The sequence below is a fragment of the Pipra filicauda genome, unplaced genomic scaffold (assembly GCF_003945595.2).
Source record: "Pipra filicauda isolate LSUMZ 115617 unplaced genomic scaffold, ASM394559v2 scaffold28_size6257848_pilon, whole genome shotgun sequence".
In the NCBI taxonomy this organism is placed as follows: Eukaryota; Metazoa; Chordata; class Aves; order Passeriformes; family Pipridae; genus Pipra; species Pipra filicauda.
This window is the reverse complement of record NW_024104409.1, coordinates 822,504-838,032: the sequence shown is the minus strand read 5'-3', so window position 1 is coordinate 838,032 and position 15,529 is coordinate 822,504. Positions and strand designations below refer to the sequence as shown.

Below are 15,529 nucleotides of genomic sequence, written 5' to 3'. Positions count from 1 at the left end.
CTAGAATCTGGTTCCTCCTTTTGTTTTTGCACACAGCTGAATGCATGGCAGTGCACTCACAAGAAAGCCCACAGAAAGGAAAAACAGTGTGAATACTCATGGAAGTCTGTATTCTCATGAACATTTGCACCTGAATAGCATGTCCTGCCATCTCTGAATGCTCTTTGCAGCCTGGGATTAGAACTGCCCTGAATAGCATTTAAGGGATCCAATGCACACCATGAAGTTTCTCTTTGCTGAGCATCTATGGTACTGTATGCTGATTCTTTTGTGGAATAGCACCTTTTCAGGCAACTCTTGACAGGTGTTTCTAGGCTTTCAGTATCTAATTAGGACTTTAATCTTGCTGGAATAGTACCACCTGATTTCATCTATCCCTGATGCACCATAAACACTTCCAGTAATATAAAATAACAACTCTACTGATCTATATGCAACTGGTATTATGTGCCCTGTTACTTCTATCAGTTTGTGGATGTGAAAATGAAGTCTGGTTTAGACTTCATATCTTGCTGCCACAGTATAATGTCAAAAGGACTCAGAAAACATACATAATTAGTCAATACAAAGTTTTGCAATCAAGGAGACGGTCAAAACTGTAACATCCAAAGACTAAGAAAACATTTAGGTACAATTAGTGGAAATACCTCAACCATTTCACAGGGAAGTATGATTCATTCTCATTAAAATGAATTTGCTACTATTAAATATATTGCCAAACTTTAACTGAAAATTACATGCAATTTGCATGCAATACATGCAATTTTTCGAAATGAGTAGTGCATCTCATTTCTCTGGGCAAAGTTGGGACTGGGAACACATCTGGGAAAACATCTGGATTTATTGCCAGATGCTGAAGTGAAGTGCTGAGGCACAGGTTAACTCACATTCTATTTCTGTGGCCAAGGGATTTAACCGTACTCTTGCTTCTCTTATGAATTATCACCACAAAACTTACTTTCATTTCACTCTTTCCATTTTTTGTCCTGGTTCTGGCCAGGACAGACTTAATTTTTTACAGTAGCTCTGAGGGGGCAGAGCCTGAAGCTGTGTGGGCATGGCTAATAGGTTATTCTATACCACCTCAGTTCATTGCCAGGGATGGGAGTAAGGGATTTTCTCAATTCTGCGAAGAAGGGTGTTCCTTCTGGTGGGGAGAAAATGTGGTGGGGAAGAGCCGATCCCCATTGGTATTGTTGCAGACTCTCTGTGTAAATGATTTTTTTGTGTTATACCTTTTGTCTTACACATTTTGTTACTAATATTGTTGCTGTTATCATTCATTTTCTTATCTCATTGGTGTTTCCAGTAAATTGTTTTTATCTCAATCTGCAATCTTTGCCTTTTGTGCTTCCAGTTGGAGGAGGAGAGGGAAGCGAGCAGTGCTGTGGTTTTAGTGGGACTACTGAACTCCTAAACCATGACATTTTAATAAATAGATTATAATAGTCTTTTATTTACTCCTCCCTTATTTTGTAGTTTCCCTGTGTCACTTACTATAAAACAAGAAGTTTTCTGATTTTTAAAGAAGAGACGTAGTTACATTGCACAGTATTACAAATGCATCTTACTCGGTTTAAGACGAGAAGTGAGTAACTTTGAGTTATAGAAGCAGGTTCTTTCCATATTTTTGGTGAATGTAGCAGCTATTTTGAGTATTTTATATTTACCAAAATGTTTTCCATTTCAAACATCAGCTTTGATGAAGATAGCCTTCTCTGTATTTGAAATCAAGTCTACATTAAGCTCAAGGTGTCAGCTTTTACTGTTAAATATTCTTAATCACAGCAGTCTTCAAAAAAAGTTGTTTGCTGGATGCAATTAGATAAAGTGATAAGAATTCTTTTAAATACTTCCTCCTTTCCCCATGAACGTGAGAAATATAATTCCATAAGAAGCACTTTCATCTCAGCAGTCTTTCATGGTAAAGAACCTCTGTTGAAGGCATTATTGAAAGATATCAAAAGGAAAAAGGACACATGCCTTCCCTTTCCTTTTAGCCTTCCCTTTCCTTTTATTTATATGTATATATATATATATAATCAAGTTTCAAGAGCTGACAAACTTCATTACAGAAACATTATCATATGTGTCAACTAGCATAGCAATGTCACCTATGTCACCTCAGGGAAGAGTCACAGAATGGTTGAGTTGGGAAGGGACTTCCAGTTGTCATCTGCTCCAACCCTTCTGCTCAAGCGGGGCCACCTAGACCCAGTTTCCCAGGAGCACAACCAGTTGGCTTTTGAGTATCTCCAAGGATGGAGACTCCACAACCAGTCTGGCTAAGCTGTGCCAGTGCTCAGTCACCCTGACTAAAAAAAATGTTCCCTGATATTCAGAGGGCACCTCCTGCATTTGTTTCTGCCCATTGTCTCTAGTACTGGGAACCTCCTGCATTTCAGGTTTGTGCCCATTGCCTCTAATCTTGTCACTGTGCAACACTGGAGAGAGCCTGGTTCCACATTCTTTTCACTCTCCCTTCAGGTATCTAAATGCATTGGTCAGACTCTCCTGAGCCTTCTCTTCTCCAGGCTAAAGTCCAACCTTTCCCAGCCTTTCCTCATAGCAGAGATGCTTCAGTCCCTTGATCATTTGTGGCAATTCTTCAATCTCTCTCCAGTATGTCCATGTCTCTCTTGTACCAAAAAGACCAGAACTGAACACAGCACTCCGAGTGTGGCCTCACCAAGGCTGAGGAGAGACTAAGGATCAACTCCTGCTGGCAATATTTTGTCTAATGCAGCCCAGGATACCATTTGCTTTCTTTGCTGCAAGGGCACATTGCTGTCTCATGTTCAAATCGTTGTCCACCAGAGCCCATAGGTCCTTTTCTGCCAAGCTGCTTCCCAGATGGATAGCCCTTAGTATGTACTGGTGCCTGGGGTTGTTTCTCCCCAAATGCAGGACTTTGCACTTCTTGTTGAACTTCTCAAGGTTCCTGTCAGTCCATTTCTCCAGCCTGCTGTGGTCCCTCTGAATGGCAGGACAACCCTCTGGAATAACAGCCAATCCTCCCAGGTCTGTGTCCTCTGCAAACTTGCTGAGGGTACACTCTGCTTCATCTTCCAGAACGTTAATGAGGTTGTTAAAGAGGACTGGAGCCAGTACTGACCCTGGGGTACACCGCTAGTTACTGGACTCCAACTCAACTTTATGCCAGTGACCACCCTCTGGGCCTGGCCATTCAGACAGTTTTCAGTCCACCTCACTGTCTGCTTTTCCAGCAACTTGCCTATAACGATCTTACGGCACGTTGTCCACACTAGTTCTGCAGTCACTTATTGACTTGTCCTATTTGTCCCCTCTCCTTCTTACTCCCTTCCCCTCACTGGCAAGATTGAGTTCACCACCTGTGCCCCTATGCCTGCGACTACTGCCCTCACAGCTCTGTAGTCATTTCTGATACCGTACGGGTTCTTTGCTTGAGGGCTCATCCAGCTCCTTTTCAACTAAGAGGGCAGTGAACCTGTTTTGCAGCTGTAAGCCCTTAGGTGTGGCAGGAACTTTCTTCTTAGTGCCAGAAGTCACCAGCTTCTATCCAGCCCCTTCTCCAGAGGTTTTGCTTACCTTGATAGTGTGAGATAGTAATTTCTGTCTTCCCTGTTGCAGATGGGGCCTGAGGCTCTTCAAGCTGTTAAGTCTCAGAGAAGATCCTATCTGTCTCCCTTTCATGTTCTCTGATGTGCAACCTGCTCACAGTCCTGAACTCTTCCAGTTGGCAGCACAAGTTATCCAAGACAGCACATCTCTGAAAGGGCAGAGGGCAATTCTTCCCAGCCTCAGAGAGAGGTCCCAGGCAATCCCTGTAACCTAGGACTTAGAGGGCTGCATCAGACATCTGAAGCTCAGGCTGTGTGGAAGCTGTATTGGGTTTACAAGCTTTTGGTAGCAGGGAGCTACAGGGGTGGCTTCCATGGGAAGATGCCAGAAGTTTCCCGTCTGACACAGCTAATGCCAGCTGGCACCAAGACAAACACACCGCTGTCCAAGGCCGAGCCTAGCAGGGACAGTGGTAGTGCCTCTGGGATAACAGATTAAGAAGGTGGGAGGGAAAAAACTGCACCAGTTCTGCCAGAGAGAGGAGTGAGAATATGTGAGAGCAACAGCCCTGCAGACACCAAGGTCAGTGAAGAAGGAGGGGCAGGAGATGCTCCAAAAGCCAGAGCAGAGATTCCCCTGCAGCCTGTGGTGCAGACCATGGTGAGGCAGCTGTGCCCCTGCAGTCCATGGGGGTCCATGGTGGAGAAGAGATCCACCTGCAGCCTGTGGAGAAGCCCGCTGTGGAGCAGGTCGGTGCCCAAAGGAGGCTATGACCCAGAACAAGCTCCTGGCAGGGCCTATGGACCCAGTGCTGGAGCAGCCTGCTCCTGAAGGACTGTACCCTGTGGAAGGTACTCACACTGCAGCAGTTCATGAAGAACTGCAGCCCATGGGAAGGACTCACGTTGGAGAAGTTTGTCGAGAACTGTCTCCCATGGGAGGGACCCACGCTGGTGCATGGGAAGAGTATGAGGAGTCCTCTCCATGAGAAGGAAGGAGCAGCAGAGACATGTCTGACCACAGCCTCCATTCCCCGTCCCTCTGTGCTGCTGGAGGTAGAGCAAATAGGGAATAAATTTAAGCCTAGGAAGAAGGGAGGGGTAGGGGGAAGGTGTTTTAGGATTTAGGTTTTATTTCTCATTCTCTACTCTGATTTGAGTAGATTTCAAGGGGAGTGATAAAACTGCAGCCTAATCTCCTGAGCTTTTTATCATAATGCTGACAAGGGCATCATTCCTTTCAGGCTGAAAAGTTCTACTCAACACTGTCATGTGACAGCAAGGCTAAAAGGAAGGAGAACATGGGCCACAGAATTAAGAACAGATGCAGTAAATCCTAAGGTGAAAGGCTTTGAGAAAGCTGTTTGTATTTGAAAATTTCAGAATAAGGTAATTTTAAAAAATATTTAAATAAAATTATTTATGCAAATGCATTAACCCAGGAAGAGCCAAAACCAAAACACAAACATTCAGTATGAAGATTTTTTTTTTTTTTTTTACAATAAAAATTCTTTTAGGAAGTATATTAAACATGACAAGAGCGGAAGAAAAGCATCTCACAATGTATATTCAAGGGCATCACATTTTAGAACAATGTCTTAGCCATTTATAAATGATTCACGAAGAAATTAAATATGCTATTCCAGAAGAGAATAATCTAATTTACAGTTTAGATGTAAGGCTTCACCATAACATCTCATACCCTTCACCTGGCTCTTTGCATACCCAAGTTGAGTTGATCTGTACTTATACTCTCCTACCAGAGTAACCACAGCATGGTGGTCCTCAAAAACACAGGTAGTGTTTAGGTTTACTTTCTAAGGTTCAACAAAAAAGTATTACTAGAAAATATTCTAATTTTTTTTTGTCAGAATAAAAGCAAATTAAAAGCTAGGAGAAATAGGTAACTTGTATTTGCTGGTCTAAGATTGAGGGAACGGATTAATCTATACCTTGCAAAACAAAAGTATCTAGCTGCTAGTTATGCCATTGTATTATTAGTCATTATGCACAACTGGGACACTCCAGATCACAGGCTAGAAACACAGTGTGTCCTTTAAACAAATTACATAATTTCTGTGAGAAAAAAGTTGGCGGAAAAAAGAATCATGAGAACTATACATCTCCGTAGCTATCATATGCATAAGAACTATTTGTCTTACAGAGCTCCAGTTCATTCAAAATACTGAATGTAATAACTGACGACAGTAATATCCCTTAGTATCCTTATGCATCAAGTACAAATCGGAGAAAAACCCTGCCCCAAAACACTCATTTTCAATCACGAAACATTGCCAGCAAACTCACATTTGCAACACATTTACCTGGTGTTGCAGTTAACATATTTATTCTGCAGACAACAGTCACAAATATTTACTAAAAATACAGATATGTTTCCAGAAAGTAAAGTGGAGCTTTAAGATGACAAAGCTTTTGTAACAGTGCAGGGTGCAAATTTTCAGTATGAAGACATTCAGAAGATTTGCTGCTCAAAGAGGATCTTCTCAAACCCTGGTGGAGGTGTATGATAAAATTCACTGAACTGACAATCCAGAATGGCACTGTCATCAACTGCAGAAAAGAACCAAAAAGAAGGAATTAGAGAAGGAACACTTACAGTTTGATCCTCTATTACACCATCTTATTAGATTGTATCCAATGCTCAAACCACAGAGAATTTCTTCAATACATTCATTACACATGTACAACTGAAAGAAATCTCTTCAATGAATTTGCTAGAACCCTACACATATCCCAGGAGAGCAAACCATCTCTTTTTTCTGTTGTTTACTTTAGTCTGTAATGGTCCTTGGTGAAGCCAACAAGAACGCTATGTCTGATTTCACTGGGAGTGTTAGCAGGACTTCAGGCTACTCTCTCCAGATTTTCTACTCTATTTCTCCAGAAGTCTACAGAGTAAGGACACTACCAAATACATGCTGCAGGGATGTCATCTCATCAGGTGCATATTTTTCTGTCCACTTCCTGATTCCGCTGGAGTTTCAGCTGTCTACAGTGGGGTTTTTGGAGGTTTACAAGGTTTCAGATGTCTGCAGTGGTTGGTGTTAGACCATCTGTTTTAACATGTGATCCAAAGAGAGCTTCTTCAACTGCTTCTTAAAAGCTGGAAGTTAATGTTTTTTTACAAAACTTCTCCTAGCTTTGGACCCCCTGCAAAATCTATCTATCTGCAACATTACTTTCAACGTAGAATATAAAAAAGAAGCGGATGAGAATTTTCAGAGCAAAGCTTTGCTGTATTTCAACAGCAAACTGAAATAGTCAGAAAAGCTAGATCCCTTTCAAAGACAACTTCTGAGATGAACCTGGCACACTAGCAACATTAGTTCAAAGCAGAAAAGCTTCATCTCTATATTTTGGAATTTAGCTATCTCAGAGCCAAAGTCAGAATTATTCCCTCCTAGGCTCAGTTAAAATTCATATCAGTATATTTGTACAGTTCTGTAGTACTTACACAGTGTTGGCATCTTGCTTCCATGAAAGTGCCTGAGGTACAGCAGCATAACCTTTAAGTCCATTTTTCTGTTTTACATTGCCTGATCTACCATGTTTCTTTTAAAAACGTATTTATAGCTCTGGTCTGAATAGGGTAAATGCTTCTCTATGGCCAAATCCTTTCACGTGACTAGAAGTTGTTCATTCACATTAAATTAAGGACATTTATAGTTAAAGTAAGTACTGCACAAAGGCAATCTGCAGGCTTCAGTTGTTAGAGCTATACGTAGGACATATGATAATGATGATGAAATTATGTCCACTTGTGGAAGATGATAATAAGAGTCTGGCAATTAAAGGTCACTGTATTCCCCAGGCATGGAACTTCCTTAGTCTGAGGAAAAAAAGTTTACAGCAGGCTAAACCTACATACTACCAAATGTTTTCTGAAAGCAACCTTCATTCTTCATGCTGTGTAACACCCCTACCAAAATACAGGGAAGATGCAATAATCAGTTGCAACACAGCAACTCTCCTGCTGCTCATGAAGATTTTGCACAAGGAGATCCTGCAGAGCTGCCACAGCATTTTAGCAGCGCCATCGCGTGGCTTAAGAAAACATCACAACATGACCACATAAAACAATTTCCACTCTAATGGCTTGGAAATATATAATTTGTCAGCTACATTTATAGACTTCAAAGGCTCTACAGTGCATCTGGAGTATTTTCTTCCTGTTCAAAAAATTCAGCATTACAAATGTATCAAGATGTAAATGGGAACATGCCAACAGTTCATTAGAAAGGCACCGTGAAATTAAAAAATTATCCCCAGCACATAGCTAATGGTATCTCAATAACAAAATTATTTTGGAAGAGGTTACTACTTAGATGAAACTCACACAGGAATAAAGATAAACTGAAGATGCAGCTCCTGGAGTGGGTCCAGCAGAGGCCTATGAAGAGGATTAAGGGCCTGGAGTGTCTCTCTTACAAGGAAAGGCTGAGGGAGCTGGGCCTGTTCAGCCTCAGGAAGAGACAACTAAGAGGACCTCATCAATGTCTGTAAGTATTTGAAGGGAGGGTGCCAGGAGGATGGAGCCAGGCTTTTCTCAGTGGTGCCAAGCAATAGGAGAAGAGACAAGAAGAAACTGATGCAGAGGAAGTTCCACCTGGACATGAGGAAGAACTTTACTGTGTGGGTGACTGAGCACTGGAACAGGTTGCCCAGAGAGATTGTGGAGTCTCCCTCACTGAAGATATTCAAGAACCGTCTGGACACAATCCTGAGTAATGTGCTCTAGGGGACCCTACTGAGCAGAGAGGCTGGATCAGACGACCTCCAGTGATCCCTTCCAACCTGACCCATTCTGTAACTCTGTCATGGCTGTAGGTGTAATAGAGGGAACATGGTGAGCAATTATCAGTTTCTGTAACTTACATGTCAACCCGGAGTGTAGCACTGATTATGCACTGAGCTAAGGGAAGTGCTGCCTTCCAGGTGAGATGTTAAATTCTGACTGCTTGGGAACTACAAAATCACCACCAGCTTCTGGAAGAGTAAAATTTTAATATGACTTCGCCAAATTCCAGCTTCCATCATTTATAATTTTTTTTAAAGTGCCTAGGCAGTGATTAATTGGATATGGTATTTGTTTCCTGTTCTAAATTGCTGTGTTATATTCATGGTTGCTTGCAAAACAGCTACCATAAGTTGCTCACTAATTGGTGGATTTCAAAACTGGGCATCAATTTGGTGTAGCAGCAAAGAGCTGCACCGCCACACAGCAAGCCGCTGCACCAGCACTACATTAAAGTTATTACTGTTGTAAGAAAATACAACCAGCAATTCTATTCCTGTGTAACACTGAATGCATTTATAAAGTATGTGAAATTAAAAGGGACAAATGACAAGCTTCAGAGATAAATCAGATTAGACCACAAGTCTATATTAGTTCAAATTTGTTGTTTTTCTTTTTTTTTAAATCCACTTCACAGTTTTTTTACCTGGCAACTTTTAGACTGAGTGCAGCAACTCCCCAGCTTGCTGAATGTGGACACTCTAAGTGCTTTTTTCCCTATTAAGCAGTGCTTTTTTTCCTATTAAGCAGCATTAAGAATGAGGTGCAAATATACTTTTCTAATTTCCTAGGTTTGCATTTTCATATAATTAATTGCTGTCATTGCCAAGAATAAACAACTGATGTGTGTGTTCCACTGAAGTGAGAAGAAGACATGGCTCAGAAGACAGAATACTGTCCATACTGTGAAACAGTTTGAAAATCTCTGACTTACCATAGACCACTGGATAGACAGTTCCCCTGATTCCTGAAGCTGGACAATGCATGTTCTTCCCATTTAAATATACATTTAATTCTACATGGTCATATGTAATGCCCTACAAAATAAAGAAAATGAACAAAAAAAAAGCATCAACAAGTTTATATGCATAAGACTGCTACTTAATTTAGCTATCTTAGCCACAGGTAAATCTTAACACCGCTATGAAAGCCACAGCATCCTAGAAAATCTCACTTCATTCCTGCAAACAATTAGAAGTTAATAAATGACTTATAACATTTGTATTTTCAAATACTCGGGATTCCTTAACGCCCATTCAATTTGGAGGCAGCACAGTACTGCACACTGCACATTGCATCTTACTAGGTTTACAAAACACATTTCTAAAGTGTTCTTCATCATGTTAGAGAAACACAAGATTTTCAATGATTTTGAATATTAGGCAGTTTGCAGTCTTCTTGTTTATATCTTCTCATGGAAATAACTTTAAGAAATAGTGATGCTATGAGTCAAGTTTATCTTTCCATGCTTCCATATAGAAACATCTCTCAGATCATTTACTCTGCTGGCAGCAACAGACCTTGTTTTCATACACAACCCTATAAATATGCTGACTACAGAGCAGCATGCAAACACTAACAAGGTAATAACTTACTTATCTGTTAGCTAAAGGATTTTTCTCACTGCTTTGGTATGGCTGAGTGTGACAATTTGTGCTGTCATTCAGAACTTCAGAAATCTATTTTCGTGACAGAAAATAAATTATAAATAAAATAAATTGAAATTTATGGAAACTGGGGAGTTAGCAGTAACACATCAGCTACTTTTCTGTGATTAGTTGAAGCTACACAAGTTGACCAAACCCTGAAGCAGTACGCAACCCTCCAAAAAACAATTTCAGAAGGGGATTAAAAGAACAGTATAGTGTCTGAGGGTAAAGCATGGAGATGTCAACCTTAGCTGTTTGGGGTTTCTAAAGATGACATTTCTAACCATTGCTACATAGAGGCAAGGCTACACAGCACAAAAAAGTAGTGGTGATAAATGGTCTAAACTTCACTGCATTGCTCCCATGTACTTTTGAAAATAGTCACTTTAAGATTTTTTTTTAATAGTAAGGTACAAAAAAAAAAGGATTCTCCATTTTCCCTCATTTTTAATAATTTTCCCACTGAACATTACCATCCTCCCCACTTAATATCTCTTTTATCCCTACAAAAGTTTAGCTAAAAAAAACAAGTAATTTATCATCCAGGACCCATCTCTGCTCTGTCCTTCTAATCATTAACCAGTTAGCTATGAGTTCAGCTGGGCATGGTGCATAGCCATGTAATGCATTCCAGCACAGTACTTGTCCAGGGAGGTCCCGTCTCAAACACTACAGGATCCTTGTGATGGGAGTCATCTGTCAGGTAGATACTGCAAATGAGCATTAAAGGCTACTTCTCAAACTCTGGTCAAGTCCATCCCTCATTCAGAAAATATCAATACCAACACATCAATCAGTGAAGTCCACCAATATCCAGGCAGCTGCCCCACTCAAAGACAACGGGAGTTTATATCGGCACTTTCCAAACAGAGAGATGCAAGCTGAACAGTTTGACTGAAACAGTCAGTATGACCACAGAGCTGTAAATAAGAGGCATTTAGTAGCAGCTGAGGAAGTAACAAAGCCTTAAGAAACTCACCACCACATCGCCCTCCTGAGGAAGGTTGTTTGCTGGTAGCCTATTTTTCTCCTCATTGTTATAGTAGAGAGCTCCATCATTTCTCATCACCAGGCTGTGGACATCCCGACCAAGTGGAATTTGATTCAAGTTTGCTTTCTGGGTTGCAACTCCAATACCCCAAATCCCTAAAATGTGACATTAACACGATAAGGAAAAAACAAAATCCTTTTGAAGACTGTCTGATTGAAGCAGGACACCATAAAGAATTTAACCAGCATGATGGTACTACCAGTAAGTATCTCCTGGAAATACCAGAACTGTTGTGGGTTAGCTCTGGTAGGCAGCTAAGCACCACCCAGCCAGTCATTCCTTTCTCCCCACAGGCCCCGGTGGAACGAAGGAAGAGGAAGGGAAGAGTAAAAGTGAGAAAATTTATGGCTAAAGATAAAAACTGTTTAATAAGCAGAAGAAAAAGAAATCAAAACAAAGCAATGCTATGGCAATCACTCACTACCTCCCATGGGTAAACTGATGCCCGGCCAATTCCCAAGCAAAAGATGGCTAGCCTCCCTAAATTCCCTTCTCTCCCATTTTTATCTGAGCATGACAGTACCTGGGATGGAATATCTCTTTGGTTAGTTTGGGTCATCAGCCTACTTATGTCCCCTCTCAACCTCTTGTGCAATCCTAATCTTATTCACTGGAGGGACAGGGTGAGAAACAGAGAGAAACAGCCTTGATGCTGTGCAAACACTGCTCAGCAATAGCTAGTGTGTTATCAGCATTGTTTTGGTCACAGATCTAGAACACAGCACCACAGCAGCTGCTATGAAGAAAATTAACTCCATCCTGGCCAGACCCAGTACAAGGTGGCCACAAGGGTGGTATGTATCCTGAAAAAGAAGGATCCAGAAAACTGCAGCTAGCTAGCTAGACCAGTCTTATAGAAAAAGAAGAAAGTGTTAGAAAGTATGATAGATCTCAATTTGGTAATGTTTTTGAAACTCATACAACACTGAAATAGTCAAATGACAAAAATATGGTCTAGACAGTCACAGCAATATAAAGGCACGAGTGGTTAGAAAACTATTCCAGGATTACTCATCAGTAGCACCCTGTCAAATCAAAAATGATGACTCAAGTGGGGTTTGAGGTTTTGCATTGAATGCACAAGGTCAGATACTGTTGTGTATTCACATCAATTACTTGGATAACATAATGATGTGCTTATTAAGGATGCTGCCAATCCCAATCTGACAGGACTTCAAGCTCTTCAGAGGACCCTCAAATTTAAAATGATCCTGACAAAGTGGTTAAGAGGCCTGAAATAAGGGAAGTGCATCAGCTTTTTATGAATTACGAAGAAGAGCAGGTAAGTAGGAACAGTAAGTGGCACAAATACGGCAGTGGCTTGGCAACCAGTTCACAGAATATGGTTTGGGGGTTATCACAGAGCATGTGCTGAGCATGAGTCTGGGCCCTACCGCCATGAAAAACTGGATGTGTGGCATATGTAAAGCAGACGTATTGTATGTATAGCAGATCAAGGACATCTACTGCTGCTGCAGCTGGAGCAGAGCATCCATTTTAAGCATCATATCTCAAGACAAATTAGGGCAATTAGAGATATTGCAGAAGAAACAACAAAACCACTCAAAAGCGTAAAAATTTCATCTAGAAGACGACAACAAAAAAAACCAACAAACCGGAACTGTTTAATCTACAGAAGACTAAAATGAAGCAAAAATGTAAGAAAATTAATTTAAAAAGACAAAAATTGCAGAACAATTTATTCTAACACTTATATGCCCAGAATGAAAAGGACAAGAGTGTGATTATCCTTCGAAAATTTTCCAGTAGTCAGAGTGACTCCACAGATAATCCCTAGTAGATTCAGGGACATTTCTGGAAATCAAAGATTTTCATTAAGTCACCTACAGTTCTCCTGCCTTGGGGCACAGGAATAGATGAGACATGGCTCACAGTGACCAGGAGAGTTTATTGCCCGTGTTTCTCAAGTGTAAGAACATGGATACTGTATCTGTGTGAATAAAGACCATATATGAACAACAGCTGCAATGGATTCTTCCCCTGACATAAAGGATATAAAAATTGCCAAGTTAATACTGATATGGGGTTACATGTAGCTTAACACTAAACAACTCATTTGATTGCAAGTTGTTGTGGACAGACTTGTGTTCATGCTGCCTGCACCCTAATCCCAACTGAATGTTAACAACGCTTACTCAAAACATGTCATCATCAAGCTCTAGCTGGTATCAAAAGGCCTGTCTCTGGACTAACATTTCTCTTTTTCTTCCCTCCCACTACATAGTTAGGGAGAGAACAGCTTCGTTTTCATGCTGCCTCTTGTTTTTAAAAATACAGACTGATTTTTAATGCTAGAATACAGGCAAGCCTGCAATGCTCTCTATACTAGTGAGGCTGACTGCATTAGTAAAAGCAAAAAGAAACAGAGTGCTGAAAGGCTCCTCTGGATAAGGCAGTGTTGGAACAAGTGCTGCACATTTGATTTGAAGCGCAAAGGGTAGCACAAAGAGTGTTACCCTTGCTTGGGCAAACATGGAGCATGTTAAAAGCAAAGGAAGGTAGACAAATAGCTGCAAAATGCTGGATAAAATGCACTATTTAAAAAAAAACAACTTCACAGCTACAGTGTTTTATGGGGTCATAAGCATCTACCTAGCAAAAAACATTGCTAAAATACGCCAACTGAAAAACATGCATATAACAGCATACAAAACAATGTGGGGATTTAGTATTTGCACTTTAGTAATATACTTACCATTCTTTCTAGTATTTCAGAGTCGTGGTTAAAAAAAAATAAATTTCCTTTTATGCCATGACAATAAAAGGAAATAACACTCTCCAATGCTCACAAGTTCAAGGATAAAATTAAAAAGATGCATGTGTTGAGCATTTGAGATTTGGCCACCAGCAGGCTGTGTGACATACCTTCCAAGTTTAAGGTTGTATATTTTTTGCTGACTAACCTGTGGACTGGATTTTAAACTCGAAATAGCTCTTGTTCTGATGCAAAGGTGCATTGGCTAAGCAGCCTCCTGTGCCACATATTCTTCTGCCATTTTTAACAATGACAACATCTGTTCCTGCAAGAAAAACAAACACCACAAAACTTCAAAACATTTTTAGAAGTCTGGAAGCAGCCCTCAAAGCCCTAAACATTGAAAACAGTTTTTGTTCTTTCTGCCCCAAGTAAAAGCTTCATTAGTCTGTAAGAATTATGATGATGGGCCACACTTTGAAGTAAGAGAAGGAAGGCTGTTTACAGGCTAGTTCATCTTTCCACTAGGGTTTATTTATTTAAAATCTATACGCTGATCTAATTTTCACCTCCTGGGCTTTACAGCACCCTGCTGATTACAACTTTTGCTTAACCACATCAGAAGCATAACTTACAATTTAGTCAGAAAGGGTTCACTGTGAGACCAAAGCCCTGTACTCTGTCTCTAACATCGGAGAAAAAACATTCTGCAACAAGAAGGAAAAGCATATTGGATAGAAATGATTGATGGAATTGCAAGGTGTTTAGTCATTCTATGAAATAATCCTTTTATTCAAAACATGCCTGTCAATACAGAGAGAAAAAAATGGAGTTTTCCTTCTCCATTGGAAGACTTTATCTTTGGGCACTGTGGTCGAGTACATGGCAGACAGTTGCTAATAATGGTGCTCAAGCACTGGACTCATCTATTCCTCTTAGCTCTCTCCCCAGCTGTGGTGCTGCTGGCCCAGACCACTTCTCTCCTCAACAAAGGCTGGGCATGGTTTTCTGGCTAGCTCATCCTAAGGACAACGTTTAAACGAGCGGCATGGACAAGATTCTGCAAGGCCTGGCTCCTTCAGCATCTTCACTGCCATAACTGGAAGTGGAGTCACCGTCCCTGGAGATGTTTAAGGTAAGACTGGACGTGGCACTGTTCGGTCATAGCTTGGACTTGATCTCAGAGGTCTTTTGCAACCCGGTCGATTCTGTGATTCTGTGAACTCGTCCCCTCGGCTCTGACCCGGACCACCCTTGTCGGGCTGCCTGTCCCCCTCGGACACCCCCAGAGACCGAGGCGCACCCCGACAAATTCATCGTGCTGATCACCTTCAGTTTAAGCCAAAGCGAGGCTTGCCTTTTTTTTTTTTTTTTTTTTTCCTCCCTAAAAACTGCCAAATCCTGCTAAACAAGTCGCCAAAAAGCGACTTTCCCAGCGGTTACCCCGTGCCGCGCCCCGGGGCTGCGGCCCTGCCCGCCGGGGAGCCGCCCGCCGCCGAGCACCGGGCCTGTCCCGCCGCGCTCACCCATGCGCTGCGTGTCCAGGTGCACCGCCGGCATCTCCTTGAGCGGGATGTGACCGGCGCCGCCATCCCGGCACCAGGAGAAGCAGCAGAACACGGAGGCGGCCATGACCGGCCGCACCCGCCACGCCGCGCAGGCGCAACGGCCGCCGCCGCCCCGCCCTTCCCGCCCCGCCGCAACATGGTGGGAGGGGAGCGGGAAAGGAAGTGCGGGTTAAAAAGCAGCAAACCC

The 15,529-nt window shown here is 41.7% G+C and overlaps 1 protein-coding gene across 1 annotated transcript; it reads right to left on the bottom strand.

Annotated features, from left to right (window-relative positions):
• Positions 1 to 5,085: 5,085 nt before the first annotated feature.
• On the bottom strand, positions 5,086 to 15,437 carry SPRYD7 (SPRY domain containing 7). The gene is made up of 5 exons (XM_027721395.2): positions 15,301 to 15,437; positions 13,983 to 14,099; positions 10,987 to 11,153; positions 9,293 to 9,395; positions 5,086 to 6,113 (listed from the first exon to the last, which is right to left on the bottom strand). The coding sequence occupies exons 1-5, from the start codon at positions 15,404 to 15,406 to the stop codon at positions 6,016 to 6,018; spliced, it is 591 nt and encodes a 196-aa protein (XP_027577196.1). The 5' UTR covers positions 15,407 to 15,437; the 3' UTR covers positions 5,086 to 6,015.
• Between the last annotated feature and the right edge of the window lie 92 nt (positions 15,438 to 15,529).